The sequence below is a fragment of the Centroberyx gerrardi genome, chromosome 5, assembly GCF_048128805.1.
Source record: "Centroberyx gerrardi isolate f3 chromosome 5, fCenGer3.hap1.cur.20231027, whole genome shotgun sequence".
NCBI lineage: Eukaryota > Metazoa > Chordata > Actinopteri > Beryciformes > Berycidae > Centroberyx > Centroberyx gerrardi.
This window is the reverse complement of record NC_136001.1, coordinates 5,127,649-5,142,753: the sequence shown is the minus strand read 5'-3', so window position 1 is coordinate 5,142,753 and position 15,105 is coordinate 5,127,649. Positions and strand designations below refer to the sequence as shown.

Below are 15,105 nucleotides of genomic sequence, written 5' to 3'. Positions count from 1 at the left end.
ATGTTGGACCCGTCTTCCAGCGAGGAGGAAGGGGATGAGATAGTGGAGGTGGAGCGCAGAGAGGTGGCGGCCCCGAAGAGCGGAGGAGCCCGGCTCTCACCCGGCCGAGCGGCCGACGGCCCCGGCGGCGGCGGCGGCGGCGGCGGCGGCGGCGGAGGGCTGCAGCCCCCGGGCCGAGGGAGCGGCGGCCGCCCCTCCAGCCCCAGCCCGTCGGTGGCCAGCGACAAGGAGAAAGAGGATCTGGAGAAGATGCAGAGAGAGGAGGAGGAGAGGAAAAAGAGACTCCAGCTGTATGTGTTTGTGATGCGCTGCATCGCGTATCCGTTCAATGCAAAGCAACCGACTGACATGGCCAGAAGGCAGCAGAAGGTAAGATCAGTGTGGAAAAGGGAGAAAACCCCCGAACAAACTCCAAAAGCTGTGAGATGTAAACGCATCTTTCACTCCCATAAGGCGCCGTCTAGATTCATCAACTGTTGCATCCACCAAGGGACTAGCAACGTCGACTTGAGCTCCCTTTTGGTTGAATATAGCATACAGGGAGGTAGCTAGTGGAGGGGAAAACCAGCTAAACTCAGCTGACCCACCTTAGTGGAGGGGAAAACCTGAGATAAACCTTTATAAAACACATCATAGTAACTAGATATAAGTTGAAGATAGGGTTTTTACACATAGGCCTACATTTCTGTTTTTCTGAAAAATATAATTGATTTTTGTTTACTTTGGTGGTTATGAGCCTTATGATGACCAGGTGAAATGGTGGAGGTGGTAGTTTACCCCCCTTTTCATTCACCACTACACAAAGCACCTCCTAGATGCATGGCAGCAACTGTTGCATCCATCAAGGGGCTGCACAAAAGCACAATGTCGACTTGAGATCCCCTTTTGGTTGAAAAAAATAAAAATTATATATATATATATATATATATATTTTTTTTTTTTTCTCACGCATGGCAACAGCTGATAGCAGTTGTTCTATTGCATACCTACCACACGAAAACTCAGCTGTTCCTGCAATAATGTCAAAAGCTCAACTGTGTTAGAAAAGGCTGCAAGGTCTCAGAAACAAAGAGGAGATGCTTTAACCTAAACCAAAGAGAGACAGGGTAGATGACAAAAAGAGAGGTTAAAGGACGACATGAAAGAGAGAAACTGTGTGTGTGTGTGTGTGAGAGAGAGAGAGAGAGAGAGTGCATGCGTATTCATGTTGTGGCCCACCCATTGTAGTAGCTCTTGCATAAGTGCATTGCCCCTGGGCATACAGGCATCAGTACTGTCCCCTCCTCCTACAAGACTCAAGCCAAGCTCCTACTAGAACATCCTATAGCACACAATAAAGAGCAGCTCTGTCTGGCCTCTATGCTGCTCAGTAGAGCCACTGAATGTCATCCTCTATCCTAGAGTGTTGTTTCATGATGGATCCGTGTTCAACGCTGGCCAAATCATCCATAGGCAAGGGCTATTTGAGTGGGGATTCATAGGTTGTGTTCTGATTATCAGATTTGTGCCTCATGAAGAAATGGGAATATCACTATTTAAAAACAGGTTATTCCTGTGGCCTATAGGGTTAGGCCAATAAATCGGTTTGCCAATATTATATCTGTAAAACCTGCCTCACCCTGCCTAACGGAGCTGCTAACCCACCTAAAATAATTTCATTAGTCTGGCTTTCAGTGGAGAGTTTTAGTGTCCCATGATGACCTAAATCAGGGCTATTTAATTACTTTAGGATGGGGGCCAGATTATTCAATTTTCAATTTCCAATTTCCATTCTTTAGCATACATATAAAAAAGCACCTTGAATTCTCTTTAGAGTACCAGTTTAGCAAAAAACAAAAACAAAATTATGCATTTAAGCAAGTAATGATGCATCCTGGATAGGCTATTAGTCATATTATTATGAATATAGAGATATACTCTGAGTGCATAATGTTTAAACAAATGCAATGAAGTTCAACCATAACAATAACATACATAACAATTTTAGTGAGTTTTAAGGGCGTTTTCATACTGTAATAGTCCTTTGAAGTCCAAACCAGAGTTCACTAGTTGTTGCATTGTATTGGTCTGGTTTGTTTCACACTGACTAATATTAAGCGGACCTATTGGACAGATATTTTGGTGGGAGTACAAAAAAATCAAACTAGAATAGCACTCAGAGGTATTTTCACATTATACGACTTGGAATTTGACAAGGTAATCCTCTGTGATGTGTCACACGTACTTCCGCTCTGGGGCAGCCACTAGGTTTTTGTCCAGCTAGTGAGATTTCAAGGCTTAAAATCTATATAATGATGGGTCAAATGACTGGGGAAAAGTATCGACAAAACAGAAGGACCCCCGTCAACAGTATGTCTGCATTAGGTGAGTGTATAGATGTTTGTTTTCGTAAAATATTGACTGACTGACCATTTTGCACTTGGAGAAAAAAACAGAAAAGAATAATGTTAATGACTCCACGACCAACTTAATGACTCCAAACAAGTTTTTGGTTCACACCCGTGTCCAAATGGAGTATTCGCACCTGTCAAAATGATTTGAATTTAGCCAAAAGTTTGTAAAGTCCGGACCAAACGATGTAGGTGTGAAAGCCACCTAAAACACATTCGAAACATACTTGCACTGAAATGGGCAAAAATAGATACATGAGGTTAGGCTCCGAAAAGTGGTGTCAAAGTGTGTTGTCTTGAAATGCCTCAAATTATACCCATTTTTCACAGAGATGCTGTCACTGCACAGTAAACACACAGTCTTTGTACCAACAGGCGCAAACAAATGTTTCTCTGTCCACTCACTGTTAAATTTTTCTATTTTTTTAGAGTAAAATGAATTTGAAATGACCAAAGGCCTGCATTTGGTCCGCCAATTGAATAGCCCTGGTCTCAGTGCTGCTTCACAAGATTTTCCACCTTGACAAGAATACAATTCTGAGGGAAACACTGAATACTTTTTTGGGGCATGAAAATTGTCAAATTTAAAGGTGCTACATGTAGCATTTTAACATCAATAAATCATTACCATATGAATTTTGAGACATTAGTATAATTACAAACAAACAAGACCATCAGTGAGAAGACTGACAGCCTCTCAGCCTCTATACTGCATTTTACATTGTGTGCCACTGGGTCAGATTTTTGCAGGTTTATGGGAATTACTGTCTTTATTTTGAGAAAAATTAGCACTAACATAACCGCTGGCGTGACATAGAGGCTTTCGGTTGTCTCCATCATGGTCTCATTTATTTACAATAATTATACCAAGGTATCACAATTAATTTGACAATGTTATATTGATGTTTAAAATGCTACACGTAGCACCTGTTACGATATTGAACATTGGCTATTATCAGCTTCAACCCAAAAAATGGGTATCGACCCAACCAATATGTGCACACATTCAACCAGAATCCAGAGAGTCATGCCCAATATGTCAATAGGAGATTGCCTTTGTGACTCATTGTGTTTGTTTGTGCTTTTACAACCAATTTTAGCTTAATTTGACTTTAGAGCCCTTGGATCTCAGCCAGAATATCTACTCTTTTCTGCAGAAAATCATGCTGGCAGACTGTCATAGTTACCTTCTGTGTGTTAAGTGATTATCAGTATATCCAGACATGGTGTGACATCCAGGAATAGGGGGCTGTAAAAATCTGTTTTAGGGCATAGGGCATTTTATATGAAGGCAGTATCCAATGATTACAGCCTCCTCATCTCCCACGGAAACCTCAATCAGACTTAACAAGAGCCCTCATTTCCATATTAATTCATGATTTTTATCAGCATAACGGAGATTCTGCTTTCTAAAGCATGAATTGCACTGAATAGAAAGCTGATGGAATATTGTTCCTGCATCTGCTAAAGTCCACACCGCTGAAGAAACCGCAGGCGGTGAAAATGTGTGCTGAAAATGACATGTCACCCTGACTTGTGATGCTACCATCAATGGAGAGAACAGGCAACCGCCATAAAGATAGATAGATCAGGTTGAGCTGTGACTGGCTGTGAACGGACTGCTGATCCTCTGTTAGAGGTCAGCAGTTTGTTCTGGCTAGTTATGTTGTTCTCTCATGGACCTTCACACATGGATAGGAAAGAGCCATGGCAAATAGGAGGGAATGGGAGGCTTCTTTAAACTGAAACACCCACATATCTAATGCTGCATTCATGTCATATGAAAGTAACCGTAGGACTGACTTGATGGTTAAAGGAAAAATCCACCCTCAGATAGAGCTCATCAATCTGTGATGTTCAGCACATTCCAGGAATAATTTTGTGATGAATTTACTTCTTCAGTGTACCCACTTTTCCTCAACCTGCCTCGTCTACTTCTACTCCACTTGATTTCCTACGTTTCCCAGAAAGCCCCCAGAGAAGAGGCGTGAAGTTGTTGCTTTCAATCAAGTGTATGACCATATGAATACAGCTAACAAAGACAACATCATTGCTGGTACCAACAGAACAGTTCGTTATTGCGATGTATCTTAGTTTGGAACAAAAAATGAGACACCTAAAAGTTTCAGTTTCTCTGAAACCAATTTCTCCATCTCCATCTCCCGCTCACGTCACGCTGTAAGCTTATTGGTTGTGCTTTGAAAGGTCAGCGGCAAATAGCTGTTTTTACCAGTGTTTTCGGGTGATATTTTCCTTTAAAAGCGGGTGTTTTTTTTCCTTTAAAAGCAACGACTTGAAAGTGTTCACAAGTTCCAACTCGCTTGAAGCCGTCAAACACCATGATTGTTTTCTGTAGACTCTGGTTGCTCCTTATTGACAGCAAGGTGTGTGGCGTTTCAAGAGTTATCACAAAATGAATTTTGTGAACAAAATCATCTAGTTGGTTTGATTTAGCTGAAATGAATCATTCCCTACACTTGACCACAGGTATTTCCTTGTTGGTGTTCAGGAAGTTGAGTGGAGTTTCCAAGTCATATTCATGACCTTAAAGCTGAGGTAAAAGGTATTTTCAAGTAGGAAGCGTCTATCTACCATTTTTCCTATAGGACATGAATGCAGCAATAGCACTATGCCAATGGAAGAATATATGAACGTCATGCTTAGATGGTTTAGGAAAGCCTTTGTGAAGCGGAGCAAAGGTTGCTTCAGTTGTTCGTCCTAGGGCAAAGTCATCCTCACATTTACTCCACATTTCACATAAAGGGCATCGGTGAAGGCAGAGATCACTCCGCCAATGTTCAGAAAAGGTGTTGTTTTCTTTGGTGTCAACATGTTATTTTGGTGTCGTCATGTTATGTTCACCGTCTTGTCCTCATGAGATTCTCCTCTTCCCTGGGGAGTGCATGATGAAAACCACCAGACAATTGGGTTTCATCTTTCAATTCCCTATCCTCATCAGGTGTGGAATGGTGCATGAACTGACATGAGGTAAAGGCTCTTGAATACGCATGTACATTATTATACATATACATAATATACCCCCTTATAATGTATGTAATTGAAACTGAATTCAAGCTATACATCTCAACATCATGCATATCCTCTTAGCTCAGTTTGTTAGTGTTGTGTTGTTTCTCTTGTCAAGTAGCTGCAATGTGAGCACATATATTTTTATTACATTTAATTTTATGACTAGCAACAGGAAGGGTTATTTTCTAGAATCTCCTATTTGGCAGAGGAGGAAGTGGACCAGCTCGACTCCTCAAGGGTTTGTTTATAAAAGCGCAGTGTTTGTCATGGCAAATCATATTGTCACTATTGACATCAGATTAAACAGTGGCAACGGTGTGTGTGGCCACATGTTTGTTCAGCGCCTATAACTGCACTTTAAAGTGGACATTGACCTTCAAAGCTCCAATCTGCTGCCACCCCACTGCTCATATACAGCATGTCAGTCATGACCAGTGTTGGGTGGTAATGTGCTACATTACTTTTCCCTGTAACGAGTAGTGCAATGAATTACGATTTTCAATTTCAAGTTCCCAATCAAAAAAAAGCTTTTCAGACAGGAGCTGAATTATCTAAACACAATGTCCCAGCCCCATCCTCTGATTTGTTTTCATCATAATTAGTTTTCCTTTCACACTGAGCTAGCTTAGATGAGGAATGGTAGAAAAGTTGTCTTTCTCTGGGTGGAGGTATTCCCACTTCTTCTGGTAAAAGGATGACAAGAACATTGGACTCATCATTCACTGGAGAGGAAACTGACTGATCCTAATTTTAGAAGGGAAGAGAGTAAAAAACGAGCAATATAACACATTACTGCTTCTAGGGAGTAATAAGCAACGGCATCACCACTTTTGAACAAAGTGATGAGAAGCAACTTTTTTGAGTAATAAGCCCAACATCTGTCTGTGTATGTGTGTGTGTGTGTATGTGTGTGTGTGAGAAAGACACATACACACAGAGGTAGACAGAGAATGAAAGTTTGATGTGACATTCTGTGTTTAGATCACACTCTCGAGCTCATACGCCTTCTTAAACACATTTGCCAGTCAGCTGGGAAGTGGGTGGCATTGCACTGGGCTAGAGATGCTGTGGGCTGAAATGAGAGAGAGCGATGGCTGTTCCTTCTTTGAAAGGTTTCTTTAATGTTCAGCCCTGTCTCGAGAAATCGTAGCAGATTGGAATTTTAGTTACAGAAGCGTTTCAGGCAGAGCTGCTCTGGAGGCAGAAATAATCTCATTGGTTGAGTTGAAAATAAGGCCCAGGTTGAAAATAACTGGAATGATCCTTTAAACTTCAATGGGCAGAGCCAAAGAACCACAAGTTAGCGACAAAACAATTTTAAACCATTGTTTAGAGAATTGATATGCTTGCTTAAATAACACTTATGAGAAACTGGCTATTCATACTGAGATTTGGCATTTATTGAGAATGTTCCAGTGTCATGACCAAGGGGATTGAATCAAAGAAACTACATCAGTATCTCAACTATCAGAAGCCAGCTCAGTCTTGGCCTTGCAGATGAGTGCTCATTTAATCATAATAGCTGTGCACTTAAAAGGCTCCTCTTGTTGAAATCCTCCTCTCATCCACTGAATTCACATGCAATATTTCTGCAGCATACATGTTCACACTGATGGCCACTGATTGAAGCTGGATTTAAGCTGCTGATATGACGCTTTCCACCTATGAGGAACAGGTCTGATCTTTTCATCTCTGTCTTAACAGGGAAAAAATCAGATTCTATGGGCTGCAGAAGAGATTCAAGTTTGCGGTGAATCCAGTCTTACACATTAAACCTGCAATAAGCGATATCAGACCTTATAACCAATCCTGAAACTAACGTGTGCTATGTGGAGATTTCATTGAGACATAATGATATAAACCAATATCCACACAGCAGTCAGCTGTGTTGCTGTTTTCACCTCTTTTCTAAAGCTTGTTGTCAAATTCCACTCTGGAACAGAGCTTCTCCCGCTCCATTCAGTAGCTTTTAATTTTTTTAAAACTAGCTTGTGTGCTCCCTCGCTGTTTGAAAGCAGCGCTCTCCCCCTCACATTCCTGCAAAACAACTTTGTAATGGCGGAATCGATGAAGCGAGAGAGTAAACTTGTTAAACTGGTAAACTTGCTACCTACCTCTTCACTTGTCATTGTGGGACATGTAACCTTCAGCGAGAGAAAGTTCTGGCAAAGCGAGACTTCTCCATAGGTATGTTTAGTTTAGCTATTAGCCTTTAATACTTTAGTACTTTGCTAGGTTTGTCCTTAGGGGCCTCCGTAGTCCAGTAGCTTTGCTGTGCTTTACTTACAAATGTGTTGCGGTTTCTGTCACCCTCTAGTGGTCAGAAAATCGCTTATTGCAGCTTTAACTCTACAAATCATGTTTGTAACAGCAGTCCAGTGGTGACGGATGAAAAGGATAGTAGGACATCTCTCATGTTTTGTGCCGTAAAGAGAAGTCCATCCTAAAACAGGATTCACTAGTGTTACTCCTAGGATTGTGAACAGTTCAGCTGAGAGTTTCTACCACTGGTAGATGCAGTACAAGGGAGGCAAGATGAGTTTTATCTCTAGATGACATTACAAATTTGACTCTTTGTTCTGAGGTTTCTAGCTTTTGGACAGACTGGTTGTTGTTATTAGGAATAAATGTGAATTCTGTTTTGGGATTACTTTTTCTGAAACATACGTCACATACCCTAATGAGGGATCATACGTTTAAAACACAAGGCAGTTTAAAGTCAGGTAATTTCTCATCCACTGCTTGGACAAAACAGCGATAGCGGCCTTCCAATATTTCATCATTAGCTCCAGCAGAGTTGTGTTGATCGGATACTCATATTTCACATTCTGTCTAACATCTCTTCTAATTATACATGAGCCCCGTGAGGTTTTTAGTTCAATATTAAATTTGTAAACTACCTTCAGTGGTGCTGATTGTCTGTATTGAGTGCTTTACAATACCAATTATGTAAGACACAGGCACATGACGGCGAAATGCTTTCTCTTTCTCTTTTGTGTTTTATTTACGTTTCTATTCTTTCCTAATCAGGCCTGGGGGGATTAGTGTGCCCAGGTGAGGCGCTCAACACACTAACACAATCAGGCCATCTGTCTGCTTGTTTTCTCCACCACAATAGGGGCTCTGATGAATCCAATCCAAAAGCCTCTCCTCCTCTTCCCTCTCCTCTGCTGCTCAACACCTCTTTTACTTCAATTCTCAGCAGTTTTCATTCTGCCTTTCTTCCAAATTAATATCGCCTTAAGCGCCAACAGCAATACATGTACAGGGATTCGCCTTGGTGGCATTGGTGCAGAGACATTTTGGTTACATTCACACTGCAGGCCTTTATGCTCAATTCCGAATTACTGCTCATATCTGATTTTTTTTTGGTACCAACATGAACTGACGGCGATGTTGAAAAGAGACACGTGCGCAGAGTAACAATACAAAGCAAAGCAAGACATCAGATCTGGTTATTGTTTTGAACACGTATCGTTTCGGATATGTACCTTCAAGTTTTGACTGAATCGAGGCATCTCCCTTCATACCAATCAAGTCGCTTTGTCTTTCTGTCCATTGTTCTATCTTGTTGTCCTCCGTGCTGGCTCAGCCAAACTGACAAAATCATGACCATTGTCTCAGGTGAATGACGTAAGATTCACTTATTGTCCTGGCAACGCTGACAAACTCCGATTTGTGTGTTCAAATATAAGTCACATGTATGTTGCATGCCTCGGGCCAAAATGGCCAAAATGACTTTTTGCTGTTCACACTGATAAGAAAACATCAGATCTGAGCCAGTGAGACACAACGAGACACAGCAATGGAAAAAAGCGAAATAGCCGACTCGATTGGTATTTGGTCCTCAATACAGTCAAAACTCAAAGGCGCACACGCGTGTTTTCTAGATCGCTGTCAGTTCATATTGGTATCAGGTATGGGCTGCATCTTAGAATAGATATGAAAGACATGAGCATCAATTCAGAATTGAGCATGGAGGCCTGCGGTGTGAACGTAGTGTTAAATCATACTGACACACATGGTACAGGACAACAGGACCCTATATTCAATATAGTATCCTATCCACAGTGCATTTCACTTTGCACATCTACATTCAACATGAAATGATCTACAGCTATGTCTGGCATACATTATGGTTGCAGCTGTAGAGGGAAGAGTAGCAAGTGACTAGAAGTGCATTGATTCAGTGTACTATGTGGAAGTTATACTGAACATAAGGTTAGTAGGAAACTTCATCTAATCTATATATCCATATATCAGCTAAAGACTTTATTGGTCCAACTCTAAATTCTTCTTCTCTACTCCCCCTCTGCCCTTCATCTCATGTCTTCCTCCTCTCCTCCGTCATCTCCATCGAATCCATTTTTCCCTCAATCTGCCCTTATCTCTTCCTCTTCATTCCTTTCCTCTGACCCTGTCTTACAATAACACTACATTTTCATATAGTGTTAAAAAACAATTTGGTAGGTAGGAGCATGAAATCAGTTAAATTACACTGCCTGTTTCTGCGATATGTGGCAAGCTGTAGTGTCAACTAGGTTTTCAACATTTTTTTTTTAATGATTCGAAGATGTGTTACTCAAGTCTCCAACTTCCTCCATGGTAAAACTAAAGCCATGCAGGGATAAGTATAAACTGAGATACCTTAGAGTACATTTACCTCCTTGTCACAGTTACTTTTGACAAGTGTGAAAGTGAAATCATGACCTGTTCTGAAACAAACAAGCGGGACCGGGTTTCCCATCAGTCTCGAAGCAATCATGCCGAGAATAACTGCAATAATAATAAACTGCAGTTTAATTACCTAATCTAAGAATCAAGACCAAAACATTGAAATCAATTTACCTCGCAGGGGAATAAAGTTTTAACGTTAACGCTTAACAGTGTTAGCTGAACGCTTTGCCTTCTCGTAAACCTCCTGCGATTAGCTCTTCATTTTGGGTGATTTGTGAAATGGTGAACATATTCATCTGCTGTTTGAACACCGTATTGCTCAGACTGAAAACACAGCCATATTTTGTTGTCTGTTACTTCCCTTGTGTGCCTTTGTCTATTCACAGGAACCCTAAAAGAATGTTGCATCATGAATCAAAACGGGACAGATATCGCTTGACAGCTGTCAGTGGCAAATCAAACGTGACAGCTATACAAACGGGACAGGGTTCGTTTGTACCCGCGGTTTCGGAACAGATTCTCAAAAGGACCCAGCCAGAAAGCGCCCTTGGTAATATAAGCCTGCGCTGGCGGGATGTGGATCGCTGCTCACATGGGGACTAAGGCAAAATTCATACTTCCCAGCGAAAATGGATGTCACAAAATAAAATAAAATTACAGTTGCGCTCTCCTCACTTCTCCAACCTTTGTTCTTGTGTTGGGCTGTCACCTTGTCCTTGCCCAATCACTAATAAATGGGTGAAGACAGTGGACATGTCACAAAAAAAGACATCAAACAAAAAAATATTAACCCCAAAAAGAATGTGAATGGACTTTCCCCCCAAACTATTTATTACATCTCTCAATATCAGTGTACCAGGCAGTTAAAGACAGGAAGCCTATTTCAATTAGGCCATCAAAGGGATATAGGAATACAGCACGTGTGTATTTGACTCTGTGTGTGTGTGTGTGAGTGTGCACGTGCGTGTATATGTTTGTGAGTGAGTGCTGAGTGTTGTAGAAGCAGTTCAATAGTGTCTGCATAATTCATGAGGACATCGTGTAGGGTGCTAATGATGAGGAAAGCCTAGTCAGTTGCCCTGCTGTGTTCCTGTATGAACACACACACACACACACACACACACACACACACACACACACACACACACACATGCTCCTATGTATGGTGGTCCTCTGCCACATCCACTTATAGAAACCAATGAGTACGGTATAATTAGGCTGGGTGGTGACTCATCATGCCAATCTAATCTGCTGAAGCTCTAATACAATTCCTAGGGCCACTGCAATAGTCCAAATCAGAATGTTTGTAAACAAACAGATTGGCTATACTTCCGGGTGGATAACTCGCACCTGTTGGCAGCGGAAATCGTTCGTTTTAAGCAGCGATAAATACGAGTCAACTAAACAAAACATTAGCAATTATGCCGAAATCGGGTTGTGTTTGGGGCTGTAATACCAAATATAGCTTGGTACATAATGGATTAGGTTTAGGCTTTTTCCGTTTTAAAGTAACCTAACGGAATCGGTGGATACAGATAATAGTTTACAGGCCGTCTGCATCTACAGAACTGGGGACATCACAAGCATGACAAGCCCATGGCCTTTTAGACAGTTGACCAGAACTTTGTCCAGAACCCCTCTTGGTGACTCGGACCAATACTAACATACAGTATTGAGAACATTGTGTCATGGCAGGGCTGGAAAGAGTACCACAACATCCTCCTCAAGTACAAGTGATGTTACTTTGCTGAAATCTTAATTAAGCAAAAGTATAATTACTGGTCTAAAACAGTTGGAGTCAAAATAAAACTAGCTAATTTCTAGTAAAAGTTAGTTACTTGACAAAAAACATAGAAAATAAGGTGAATCAACAAAGTAAAACATGAATCAACACAACTATTTACACATTTCTTCGCAGCTTCTTTCTTAGCTAACTAGCTGTAGCAAGGCTAACAAACTAGCTAGACAACAACCAGGCTAACACAGACCAGCAACTGGATGGATGACTTTTTGGTTAATGTTAACTAAACTTGAACATTTAATTCGTTAATTAGTTACCTTAGTGTCATCTCTATAAGCTTGAACAGGTTTGATGCAGATAAAATTTAGAATTGGCCAGTTTCTGAGGGCCAACAAAGTATAGGAATGTGCGATATTTCTGTCAAAACATAAGTAAAAGTAAAATTACTGACTTTAAAAAAAGTTGTACAATTGCTTCCAATCTTGGATGGTTAATAAGCCATGCATCCATTGAGTTCTGTATCTAGATGTGTATCTATGTAGTCTAGCATGTTATCATATTGAATCTCTCTGGGGTTTTATGTATAAATTGAATAAAAGTTTAAAGGGTTCCTTGCTATTCATTAGAGCCATAGCTCTGTTCTCCCTACTGTGCCAAATTGAGCCGAATTGAACTGAACTCTACTATTCCTTTATTGTCATGTGAAAACCTTGCAACTTTTGGTGATTTTCATGTTTTAACTTGAATGATTTCATGGTTCTCTATGGGTTGAGAAAATTATATGACCCTTGGTCTAATGAAACCCTTTTAAATTCCATTGGATCAACTCAAAAATGCATAGCCATCAAGCTGAAAACAAGTCTGTTTTTCTTTGTCCATTTTGGTGACACAAGGTTTTTACCTGACAGGAGTGATATACACAGGCCATTTGGATACTTAGAGGTGGGTATAGCTCACTTCCTAGCAATGCCACCCAGTATGCTCATAAATTCGCAGCCACATGTGTAGTCAACATGGCTAACCTTATGACCAGCTAATAAAATTTAAAATAGATCTTTAGATATGGCTCACTGATGATCCAAAAATATGTCATGTTGTTCAATAAAGAGACGATTCTATCAAGTAAAACATACATCATTTCAAATCTGTACTAATGTTGAGGCCACCCAAGTCAGTGTTTTAATTTAGACATTCACCATGGAGATGGCTATATTATTCAGGGTGACAGGGTGGCCTAGTGGTTTGATCCCCCCCAACAGTCATATCTCCTGTGGAAGTGTCTTTGAACAAGACACTGAATGCCTACCTGCTCATTCGCTCTGGATAAGCGTGTCAGCCAAAAGTAAAATATATTCAGTTTAAGTCTCATAAAATGAGTAATGCTATTGTCTCCATGTTTTGGCTTGCAACTTGGAGTTTTAGTCATACAAACATTTCTTGGAGGCAGAGCTGCTGTGGAGGCAGAAATAAATTCATTTTTTGAGCTAAATCTCAATGGGCAGAGCCAAAGAACCACAGATTTTTGGAGTGGAAGTTAGCTAACTGGCAAACTTGAATGGTAAAGAAGGAACTCTGGTCAAAATATAAGTGAAATATATAAATGGCAGTGGCTTTCATTCATTCATGACCATGGTATTTATAATGTAGGAATTTCAGCAGGCTACAGGCTATGACTACTTTGAACTTGGAAGGTCAACAAGGCTAACTAGCTAACCTAGATAGCTTAGTATGGCTATTTAACAATTAGTGGCAAGAGCACTAGGTTCCACACTGCTTATTTTTGCCTCAATCAGTGCCTAATACAAACTGGCTAAGTGTTCACGGTGGCTGTGGTCTCTTTCCTTGTCAGATTCACATTACTAATTGCTAGTAGTAAGGTTTGATGCTGACCCCTAATTGAGTGATAGCTGACTGCTAGCTTGGGAAGCCAACAATAGTGTTTAGAATGGGCTGGACCAGGCCAGCTATGTGTGAAAATGAACATTACACACAGCAAAAAATATCCATCTTAAAGGATAAGTTTGGCGATTTTGGGCCTATATATAATTTGTCTCACCTGTAATACTTGGACTCACAGACAATATTGGCTCCCGAGTCAGCTGTCAGTTGAAACAGCAACTCCTGTTGCTAGGCCTCTTGCTGCTAACAATGAGCCCACACAGGGTTTGTCAAAATAGCTCAAACAAGTGGAAAAAAAATCTGGTATTATATCAATACTAGTGGAGGGATCTGCATTATCTCAATATGTTGAAAATTCTTAAAACAGGGGAAACACTTAAAACATGCAAAATTATCTCACCCTAGTGGCAGATAATTTTTCCCACCTTTTTAACGAAAACAATTTTTGAACTCAATACTAGACTAAACGGTACGGGTACAGTGGCTCTTAAAAGCAACCCTATTTGTTGCTTTCAGTGACGGCACAGACCTCACCTGCAGCCATTTGGAGGTGGCCATTTTGCATCCTTCCTAGAAATCATTCCGCTTAATACCTTTGCAGATACAAAATGACACAACAGAAAGCAACCCAGCCTGCTCAGACATGACTCTGAAATCAGATGCTACCATCTCACATCATTTAGAAAGAAACAGAACAACTCAAAGGTGTCCAGATACTATTATAGACAAGATACACTCCTCCTATAGAAATAGATCTCAAACCCCTTGGGTTAATAGAATCTTAGACTGATGGTGGCGAGTCTAGAAAGCATAAGACTGACTGACACAGAGGCAGATTTTCGTGCTGTCTGTGCCTCTGTTTACTGATGGTTCCTTGGAGTAATCCCTGATCCGACAGTGGTAGATTAGTGAAATCTACTATCTAAATCTAAAGCTTCACAGACTGTCTACAACATTAGCAACTCAAAAAAAAAAAACTAATCACAAGAAGTTAATTTATTTCCAGAAGTACTGTATGAGTGAAGTAACCCAGACAGTATTTTGCAGAGGTCGCCTCTTGGCCAGCAAGGAAAAGGGAAAGTTTAACTTTTGGCAACATTGCTTGGCAGTAGCTGATCTTGTGCCGGTTATGAGTGGGTGATGTGTTCTGATGCTATCTGAATGCAGGGTCCTTCCACTTCCCAATCCTCACTTTACGAAGAGGTTTTTGACAAGTGTTTGAACGCTTTGGATGTTTAGTTTCACAGTAAAGACCTAAAACATATCCTGGTCACGTTTTGTCGTTTTACCATTTCTGTCTTTTGGAAGCATGTTTACAGACCAGTGTAGGTTAGCACAGGGGAGGAGACTCAGTTGTGTGTGTGTATT

At 40.7% G+C, this 15,105-nt stretch overlaps 1 protein-coding gene across 15 annotated transcripts in view; it reads left to right on the top strand.

Moving 5' to 3' along the window:
- Positions 1 to 15,105, top strand: part of cadpsa (Ca2+-dependent activator protein for secretion a) — a 157,792-nt gene continuing 142,687 nt past the window's right edge. For all 15 annotated transcript variants that reach the window (XM_078283468.1, XM_078283472.1, XM_078283463.1 and 12 more), the window contains exon 1: positions 1 to 369. In XM_078283468.1, coding sequence (XP_078139594.1) covers positions 1 to 369 — 369 coding nt within the window. The remainder of the gene's footprint in view (positions 370 to 15,105) is intronic.